The sequence below is a fragment of the Hyposmocoma kahamanoa genome, unplaced genomic scaffold, assembly GCF_003589595.1.
Source record: "Hyposmocoma kahamanoa isolate Upper Pololo Valley unplaced genomic scaffold, ASM358959v1 92, whole genome shotgun sequence".
NCBI lineage: Eukaryota > Metazoa > Arthropoda > Insecta > Lepidoptera > Cosmopterigidae > Hyposmocoma > Hyposmocoma kahamanoa.
Genome location: NW_020654748.1, coordinates 7,824,879 through 7,835,910, shown reverse-complemented (window position 1 = coordinate 7,835,910; position 11,032 = coordinate 7,824,879). Strand labels below are relative to the sequence as shown.

At 31.4% G+C, this 11,032-nt stretch overlaps 1 protein-coding gene across 11 annotated transcripts in view; it reads left to right on the top strand.

The window, feature by feature from the left end:
- The window catches only part of LOC113236544 (antichymotrypsin-2-like), a 29,108-nt gene that overhangs the window by 8,402 nt on the left and 9,674 nt on the right, over positions 1 to 11,032 (top strand). For 6 of the 11 annotated variants that reach the window (XM_026472664.1, XM_026472667.1, XM_026472668.1 and 3 more), the window contains exon 8: positions 236 to 380. In XM_026472664.1, the coding sequence (XP_026328449.1) occupies positions 236 to 380 (145 nt within the window). Of the gene's footprint in view, positions 1 to 235; positions 381 to 2,824; positions 3,001 to 4,527; positions 4,656 to 7,140; positions 7,260 to 7,433; positions 7,560 to 8,866; positions 8,995 to 11,032 lie in introns of those variants that run through there. The other 5 variants (XR_003310969.1, XM_026472671.1, XM_026472662.1 and 2 more) reach the window with 5 other exon arrangements.

Below are 11,032 nucleotides of genomic sequence, written 5' to 3'. Positions count from 1 at the left end.
AATTACATTTATAACACAAGAACGCAGCAAACTTAAGTACCAATAACAAACAAACATTTAAACAAAAGACATGAGCTGCACGTACTTGTATGTGCAATAAATAAATGGCAGTTTTCGTCTTTTCGTCAAAAATAATCTAAATAGAAAGTACATGTTGGTCTTCCAATGAAAAGTATAAATGCATTACGAACATGACGTGACAATTAAATTAAATTCATGAATTAAATATTTTCAGATGGATGTGAAACGTGTTTTCGACCCTCAACAAGCCCAACTGAGTCGTTTGTTAAAGGGCGAAGGAAATTTGTTTGTAAGTAAAGCCATCCAAAAGGCATTCATTGAAGTCAATGAAGAAGGTGCTGAAGCAGCTGCTGCAAACGGTAAGCTTTTTTCTATTTGGATATGACAATCTTCTAACTTTTAAGATTAGACAATTCTTGTCTTCATGTAAAGCCACGAGATTTGTGTTCCTCTACTCTTACTCTTTGACTAGCACCTAAGACTAGACTAGACTAAATTAAACTGAGAACCTACCTACCCTAAGTCTATGGACAGTTGCATCGTCTTAAATGAATTTGCCCGTTCGGAGAAGTCTAAACCGAGCCTTTAAACTACTATCGATACAATTACATCAATTTCCTTATTTACGCAGTCGCACAGAAAAGGCATGTTTAGTATTTTTATAACATTAAATATGGTGGTAAGTGCAATATAGAATAATTATGTTTTCATGTCACAAACCATATTATCTTTTTGAGGGATCCCTGAAGTTAATGAGAATGAAATTTACCGAACTTACGTTTAATGCACTAAAAGTACCTTTTAAGTCAATATCATGTTATTCCACAATTTATTTTAACACTTCTTCCTCTATTCAATTATGAATTGCGGAAAACTGCACAATCTCATATTTATTCCCACAAATTTCGTTGGAGGATTTATACCAAACACTGAATTATAGATATGTAAAAATCAAATTCTAAGTGATTAGGTACTTATAACATTTGCACCATCCTGCATAAGTTACACCAGCGCAATAGACAAAAAATACTACTATTCTATATATACTACATACTGCAATATTCATTTTGTTCTATAATACCAGTCGTATATACTCGTAACTATATTCACGTAGTAAGTACGAAAGCTGTATCCTTGTTCAGTTTGATACACATATTAAAGTATATTTAAGTAATGTAATCCCGTTTATATAGGAAATAATTCAATAGTCTAAACAATTTTACAAAAAAATCAACAATACTTAATGGAACATCAAATATTACTGTAGATCTGTTTACATCATAACCACCAGTCATCGTCAAAAGATTAGCAAATTTAGCAAATTTTCATGTTATTTAGTGCCGAAAGTAACAAAACCAATTTTTTTTTATTCGAATTTATTTTTAGGGGCTATCTGTTTTTGTTTCCGATTTTTTATTTATTTCGTTAACATTAATGTCATCTTATTTTCGATATATCTTTAAATGTGAGTGGGTACACCTATATAAAAAATTTGGTATAGTGTAACGTGCTGATTTTTGTAAAAAATTAAAAGTATGTTTACGGTATTTCATTTCAGAATTTGAAGGTACAGTAGGTTCAGCATTAGTAGTGATTCCTCCCCTTACAGCATGATTTATAGCAGATAAGCCGTTTTGTTATGCTTTAAACATTGGACGTACAACTTTACTTTCAGGAAAATATATGCAATAGGTATTTTGTTGATATTGTTATAATTGTACATTAGTGGAAAAACAGTACATAAATGTACATGAAAGTCTTGGTTTGTGTATTTCATCTCAGGTTGCGATAATTTTGTGGAATCCTTCTGTATCGTCAATTCATTAAATAGTTTTTCCTTTATTTTTGAATTGCTGTACCACTTGTTATGGCTTCATTGTTTATTTCTTTATTGCAATATACGTTGTAAATAATGATCATGAAGTAGTAAAATAGTGTTTTTTTTATTTTTTTATTTTTTATGGAGTAGGTAATTATTATAAATGATGGCATATAAATTATTTCAAAGTGGACGATTTTATATTTCTACAGTCTATAGAGTTTAAAGTGAATCCCCCAGTTTTGATTGTCCTTAAAGACAGACATAATAAATAGTATTTTAGAATAGCCTCTACCTTACCTGAAGTTCTTGAAACATCAATTGGGATTGCTTTACTGCACAAGTTGAAGCGTTGGTAGTAGAAGACTGGTTACTTATTCGTTGAGTTGACAGTGAAACAGAAAATGGTCGTAGGGGTCGTATCTACCATTATTTCCAAACGTGTAATTTTTTTAATTGGGTATTTTCTTCGTTTCATATATTTCTTGGAGATGTATTGCAGTTATTATGCATTAACAGTCTTTTCTATTCGCCTGTTTTTACAATAGTATTGCAAGATACTTTTTGAAAGCTCAATGAGTCACTTGAGGTACAACACGCATTTAGAGTGCTGCCGGAACGTTGCAATCAAGAAGTGGCAGCGCCCGGCCATTGTTATGAAAACCAGTTTAAGGGATTGTTGATAATTTAAAAAAAAAATTGTGTAATAATTTGCAGTGAAATTTGATCAATTATTTTTTGACAATATCGTAGTCTGTAGAAATACTTAGTTTTATGTTTTTTACTTCGAAACTCATGACGTATTCAAATTACTAAAATACGAAAAGCTTTAGCGGTTATATAGCTTAAAACACCTTGTGTATCATTGACTATAAGGTTTTAATTCTTTCCCTAGCATAAATATTCCGTTAGCTTATAATTCGTGAAACAGGTTAACTACTACGTATCTTTCACTACGTGGCACAGTTTTTATTCTATTTTCAGAATTTGCAATCGGTTATAGCGGGTACACTACCAGTCCCGCCACTTTTATTGCGAATCATCCTTTCGTATTCTTTCTTATGAAAGGGAACAATATTCTTTTTGACGGGATCTTATACAATTAAATGTCAATAGAAAGTAAAATTAATAAACGTTAATAAACTAATTATTTTATTCAGGTAGTTACATAATCAAAATACAGCATTTTTGCATGATAAATGTATGTGATAGCTTGGAAATTTGCTGTTAACAAAATTGCATGAATTATACAACCATGTCTTAATGAGATAAATTAACATTTTTTATTCAGTTTTATAAAAACGACAAATAATGGTGAAAAAAAATGAACGGATTTCATTTTCATTTTACATAGAGGCGGGAAATTATTTCACTCTACTGATAGCCGAAAGTTATTATTTTTATTAGAAATTGTTCCTGCTTAGTTTAGTAAATGTCTAATGAAAACACAGACGATTGAGAAAAAAACTAAATTAATTTTTCAGGATTTTTCGAGTCGCGTCTCTCCCTCCAAATTTACCAAAGACATTCAAGAAGACCATCCGTTTGGCTTTTTGCTAAAGACAACGTAATTTACTCTCTTTACGGGAATCGTCCACTTTTAAACGGAAATTTTTGACCGGGGTCATAGTTTCCCAATTTTGACCGTAAATATTTATATGCTTTAAAATACTCGAGCTGGCAATTGAACTTATAATATCTTGCTATACCATTTCAACACGCTTTTTAACGGGTTTGTTCATTTTAACACGCCTTTGGAGTTCACACTACACCGTATGCGTTCATATGAGTATAGTTATTATGTCATTTTCTTTATGGCATTGTCCAGTCTAGAATGAATCTTTATGCTTTACTGATATATGAACTGATTTTGAATTAAAAAAAAAATATTGCGTAATTTGAAATAAGATGTAATTACCTTGAAGCAGACGTCGAGGCCGAACAACTGTTCTATTAGATTTGTTGTAGAAAGTAACATAAGAGGATAAGAAAATTTAACGTTAGCTTTATTTACTTGTACAAATGTGTATGTATGTAAACACTTTATTGTACAACAAAACAATTTACAAATTTTTACAAAAAATTAAAACGTTAACGGGATTTCTTCCAACTATCCTTTGAATAAGAAGAATAGGAAAGTTGGCTCCTGGATTGGCAAAAAAAGTTAATAAATCATGAAATTGAAATCTACATACTCAATAATTACAAGGATAGGTTTATTATATCAAATATACGTACGAATACATATACTTACATATTTTAAGTAAATGTTGATACACTAATAGAATACATACAAAATATATAGTAAAGTACATGTATAAAATGAGACTATAAATAAAAAAAAAGTATGTGAAATGAAAATAAATATTTTATCAATATTTTAGTAATTACTGCTACAAAAATACGTTTAGTATTGAGATATTAAAATGGGATATTATAAAAAAAAATAATTATGTATGTAGTTCCATATGCATAAAATTGACTAGATTATAACCAAATTTGTATTAACAAAAATAAAAACGAAATTTTTCGTCCGATTGCGAATACTTTGCAAGAATCGGCCAAATAAACAATGAACACTGACGTCAGAGCGCAAAAGAAATAACATCTTCTATTTTAGATATTAATAAACTAGTCGCCATTCCCACAACAAAAATTTCTCAACAGAATTTCTTTTTAAATTACAGCAATATTCGTAGAAAGGCGAAGTGGTTTCGTTTTCTTCTTCAAGCAACAATTTCGAGCAGATCGCCCGTTCGTATTTGTCCTAAAGCTCAAAAAGGATGTAATATTTAGCGGAGTTTTTGGGAATTAGGTACTTTAAACAAATAAATACTCTAAAGTAAAGCATGTGTCTTGCATCATGTGTGTTCCATCGGTTACATGTAGTACATATCAGAAAGTTAGTTACAACAACATCAATGATATTTCTGTTCCATACAGAACACGATTAAAATTAACCATAATCAAAGTACTTACTTAAGATATTAAATTCTGGTTAACCGCTCATCACCCACATTAAATTAATATGATTTTGTTCATCAAGGTTCAATAACTTTTAGATACAATTATTCATTTATCGTAATTAATTTGCACTATGCATTTATGTACACGAGAAGGTTCAAAAGGTCCAGAAGCGTAACGTAATACTAACATATAACATTGTTAAGGTTCATTCCTATTATCACGCTAGACAATCACTTTTAGAACAAGATCATTGTTATGAATAAATGTATGTAGATATATTTTTTTCTTTGTTGTACAACATAGATATTGGAGTAGCAATGTCGTAATTTACTTGTTCTGCTCCTGTACTTTAATCTGTCAATTATGATTTCATAAACCGTTTATTAAAAGACCCTTTCTGTTTCTGAATGAAAATTCTATTATTGGTACTCGCCACTGAGCTGAAAAGTATTCTATGCTTAGAGCATATAGGACTGGAGGCATCATCGATAGGCAATCCCCTCTGTCAAGGTACAAGCACAAAACAACTATCGCACAATGAACACTACTTTCAAATCGATGTTTTTTCATTTCCAATATCGAATTTACCGCATCAAGTACTCCACGAAACATGTCGTCTTGCGCTATACAAACTTGCAAAAAAATCTTTGCTGCATCCAGTCTAGCCAAGGGTGGAATTACATCCATACATAAGCCTATTTTTTACATTAATTGCAAATTTTCTATTTTATGACATTTTTTTCACAATGATCACATTGATTCAATTCAACGAATACATAAAAAAATATTTGAAAACATTCGAATATTTGACATAAGCATGCCTATGAAGTTCCCTAATTACTAACAGGCAACTATAGATTAAAAAATGCAGTACTTCATGGACGCTGTTTTTTTCGTTATAGAGAAGCGACGCGCTTTATTAGCTCCTATTTTTATCGACAGGTTATGTAACGAAGTTTATTCAAATTGACTTTTCCGTCATATTGTATATTAAATAATAATGTAATAAATTATAAATAATGAAAATAAATTGTAATTGTTTAATATAAATCATCATAAATCATGACATACTGTAAGAAAAAATAAAAAGTACATATACGAGTACATGCATAGAATACAAATAAATTACAAAAGCAATAAAAATAACCAAATAGCTAATTGTCCTTATCCTACACAAGATATGCTCAAGCGATTGAAATATTTAGATTTAGAACAAAAAAACTATAGAGTTGATTTATTAATCTTATTTTTAAAATGACTTTTTATTAAATCTTAGTAATAAATAACTAACAAAATATTGTTGTATTCGTTTTACTGTTTGAAGTTATCAATCAGAAGTCCGAAAATACATTTGCCCGAAGTAATGTTTGCTCGAATTTTTGTAATCCCAAATGTACTTTTTTAGGTATTTTGGGAATATTACAAAACAAACTAAGTTAATCTTTTCTCTGTAATAAACAACCAAAATCCCCTGAATGCATAACGGTTTTATTATAAATCGGTTTTCGAGATTATAAATCTTCGAGTTTACTTCTAGTTGGAATCCAGAAATTCAAAACATCGATACATTTCTTACAGCACGTCATAACTACCAACAGAGAGACACAGCTATTTTACCTACATATCTGCACAACTCTTATTACTTGAAGTGAATTCATATAAAATTCAACATAATACTGTAAAATGAATTAATATTGACATTAAGACTACTCCATCACTCTTGTGTTCAAGTAGTTTTCACTAAAAGCTATAAATATGATACATTTTGTTATTTCAAGTAGAAGCTGAATATGGATAATTTTTGGGCCATTAAATTGTGGCAAACAAATCATCCCTATCCCGTCCTATATGCTCTAAGATTCTATGCAATGGTTGCATAATGAGGGTTCGAGTAAATAAAATAACGAAACTCAACCAGTATTTAATGTATGTTTTGTTCAACCCATGACAACAAACCCATTTTTTTAAAAATAAATGTTTACCCATATAATTGGGTAGGCAAACGTTCCATTAGACGAAAGCTAAAAAAACGCTACAAAACAAAAACCAAAGAGATAGAATAAAAGTGGCCATGTACTGCCTTTTTCTTATTGAAGGTTTATGGCCCAATTGCAAGATCTTTAAGCCAATTTAACTACTGGAGGCAGTAGAGCGTTTGAGTAGTGTCAAGTTTGATATTTTAATTTGCAAAAATACAATGTTCTTTTTTGAAACTCAATAAATATCAGTGTACAGAATTATAACACTGATTAAAGTACTATGTACAAAACTTTAATGACATTTCTCTCAATTTAGTCCACTTATTAATTTAGTCCAATTGCTTGTAATTTCAGGATTTGTAGTATATTTAACAAGTTTTACCCAGCCAAGTGAATTCAAAGCAAACCACCCGTTTATATTTGTCCTGAAGAAAGGAGACAACATTCTGTTTAACGGCGTATATCATCCTTAGGTATTTTCATCAAAATTTTTATAGCATAATATTCAGGTGCTAACTGCATTTTGCATTGTCATTTTAACACATTTGTTCATCAAATACAATTTTCATCAAGATAATGCACGGAACTGCAATCAGTACTACATTCTTTCTTGCTTTTGGAGTCATATTAATTTTATAAGCCGTCAGCATTTGTAGCAGTTTTCACAAGTGCTGCTATAACCCGGCCAAGTGAATTCAAAGCGGACCACCCGTTTGTATTCGTCCTGAAGGAAGGAGAAATCATTCTGTTTAACGGCGTACATCGTCCCTAGGTATTTGCATCAAACTTGTAAAGCTTAAGATTCAGGTGATAAACTTAGACTAATAACGCATAGAAACCTAGTCCGCACACGCTAAGTGAGGCAAATTAAAGCGCTCCCAAAGGGCCTACACGAGCGGGCGGGCCGTCATTGCTCAAGGTCAACTTGCACCGCAAACAGCTCAAGAATTTTGGTTAAAAATGACGAAATGTGCGGTAAATGAGTAAAAATACATACAAAAAAAAAATACATCAGACAAACATAAAATAGATACTAACATCACATTCCACAAGGAAGTAACGCGTTTCAACTTGTATTTTTATATAAATATTCACTAAAACCGAAAATTAACCTACTACTAAAACTAGCCTACATGAATTTGATTTTTGCCTCACTTGTGACAGTTCGTTTGATATGAAACTATTTCAACAGATTAATTGTTCATCAAGTAGAATTTTCATCAAGATAATGCACGGAACTGCAATCAGTACTACATTCTTTCTTGCTTTTGGAGTCATATTAATTTCATGAGCCGTTTTGTTTCAAATTTGCACTGTAGAACTTACTTTGTGCGCAGCTCTCAACTTCAAAGAATAAAAATAATATTTTCCATGTAAATAAATTATTCATCATTCAATATTAGAAATATTCCTAAAAAAAAATTAACTCTTTCAATTCACACGAGAATCAAAATTAACTTTGTATATGTTCTTTATAATTCTGTAATTTACAATTACAGAATTCCTTTTTGTCTCATTTTTGGTTTCTTTCATTAGAAGTTTAGAATTTTATAGTCAAAAAAATGACAGCGAAAATTCATTGCCAGAGATTCACAATTGTCATTGCAGCATTCTATTCTAAATCTTGTAAGTGGCTAAAACGCTGACCGTGAAGAGTCGAAAAAAAAGAAAGAAAAATTCAACCGTGACCATGGGACCTGTAAAGCCCGAATCGTCGGTATATTTGAAAAAACAAATATACGCGATTTAAATCCGGAAAAATAGTTTCATTTCCTGTGTGTAACAATCGCGAAAACCTAAGAACTCGATAAGAAACAAAAAGTTCGGAATTTTATTCAAGATACTTCAGCGAACTTCTTAATTCTTCTTATTAAGCTTCCACTTGTTTTAATCGTAGATTGGCTATTAACGTATTTGTGTAATTATTCAATATTTTGTGCTACTTCAACCAAGCTATTGGAATCCCATTTGTAACTTCCAATAACCAAGGTAAAGTAGGTACATGAATTCGTAGACCTTCCAATGTTTACATTTATGACTTCAATTTCAATTTTTCATAAACGTAACAATATTATTACAGAAATCGTTATCATGAAGGGCAGTGCGTTACGACCAAGACAGAGAGTAACGTTTCACGCTGACAACGCCTTTATATTTATATTGAGAGCACATCAAAATATTATTTTTAACGGAGTATACGTTTTATAGGTAAAATATCGAAGATATCATATAGATGTTAAGCATGTTCATGTTTGAAAACAGCTTTGATAGCGGGTTCATGAGTCTCTCATTTGCGTTTTTCGTTTGCTTACGTGACTCGCTTCGCGCATTGCGTTGCGTGAGTTTGATATCTAAGAAGCTTGATATTTCCACGCAAGGAACAAGGAACGTTTGCGGAGGACTGCACCACTGGTCAATCACAGAGCAGCAGCTGATTCGCGGGTGTCGACAACCCAAAGAATTTTTTTTTAGTTTATTAAGGCTTTGGCAAAGCCATCAGCCTAAACATGAATTATTATAATTATTACAGAGTTAAAAGAAATTAATTTCAAAACATACCTGTTGAACAAACGTACTGTCAAAAGCACATCAAGCTTGACACTTTGTACTTTGGACCGTTTTTATCGGAAGCGGCATAGAGTTATATTAAAGTCTTAAGTGTCAAGCTTGGCGTGCTGTTGACCCTGTACTACAGTTGTCGTATCAGAATCTGACGTACCTGATGTTGACTTAAGCAAAAAATAAATATTAATCATTGACTTACAATTATATGGACGTCGGGTCCGCGCTAAAAAGTGTCCGCACTTGTAAGGCGCTAAAATCGTATACAGAGCGCCAAACTCCGCTTTAGTCTTTATTTGTTCGACTGACAGCGCGATACTGCGATGACATTACAATTTAAATTTCGAATAGGTTGACTTGGGACATTTTTTTCGTGGTTTTTGTATTAGACCCGTCGTCCATTTATTTGTAAGTCAATGATATTAATGCAAAAAGTTTTCAGAAATGGTTATTGGTAACTGATTAATTACTACTAGACAAACAATCAAAAATAAAAATGAATTTATATTCATCAGAAGATATATAGAAGAATAGCGAAGTCATCTATCAATAACTTGATATGACCTTAGCATCGTTTCACTTTTGATATTTAGTGGGAATGGTTTGAAAGGAAACTTGCTAGACTATTTTGGTTTAGTCAGGGTTTCGGTTTTTATTATCAAAAGTTAGTGTACACATTTAAATAAACTCATTAATCGTTGTGAAGAGGCTTTTTATACAAATAAAATACTTTGAAGTAAATAAAGCATGTGTCTTGCATCATGTGTGTTCCATCGGTTACGTGTAGCAGATATCAAAAAGTTGTCCTCACAATAATATCAACGATATTTATGTTCCATACAGAACATGACTAAAATTAACCACGACCAAAGTACTTAATAACTAAATTGAGAATCACCGCTCGTCAACCACATTAAATTAATGATTTTCTTCATCATTGAACTTTTTTAGACCGAATTATTCATTTGTCGCAACTATTATGCATTTAGAAAGGTTAGCGTAGCGTAATACTAACATAGAACATTGTAAAGGTTTATTCCTATTGTCTCGCTAGTCGCTCGACAATAATTTATAAAACAAGATCATTAGAATTAAGAGAAATTTGTCTATACATAATTATGTATGCATGTAGACGTATTTTTTCTTAGTTGTAGCAACTTATATATTAGAGTAACAATGTCGTACTAGACTTTTCCGTATCTTGCCTTCGCCGTTTATGTAGAGGTATTATGAAAGCAAAAGAAATTAATAATAATGTAACTCTATAATTCCAGCTGTCTTTGTCGTAGAAAGCTTAGCTTAGTATCAGCAAGCAGAGTCTACAGCGAATCATTCGTTCGTCTTCTTATTAAAAAGAGGACGAAACAATGTCTTTAACGGAGTTTTTCAATTTTATGTACGCTTATTTATGAAAACTTGTTCTTATTTATTTTGCACGGACGATAATTACGATTTTGCTTTCTCTCTGCAATATTTTTATAATAATCACAATTGCGATCAGTCTTAGATTATTTCCCATTTAATGACTTTTACTATATTATTTACTATATGACTTTTATTATATACTACTTATTTATTTTCACTCATCACTCTATTAAACGTTTCAGTCTTTTCTGTTCACTCACTCAGGCACACATCACACACACACACACACACACACACACACACACACACACACACACAC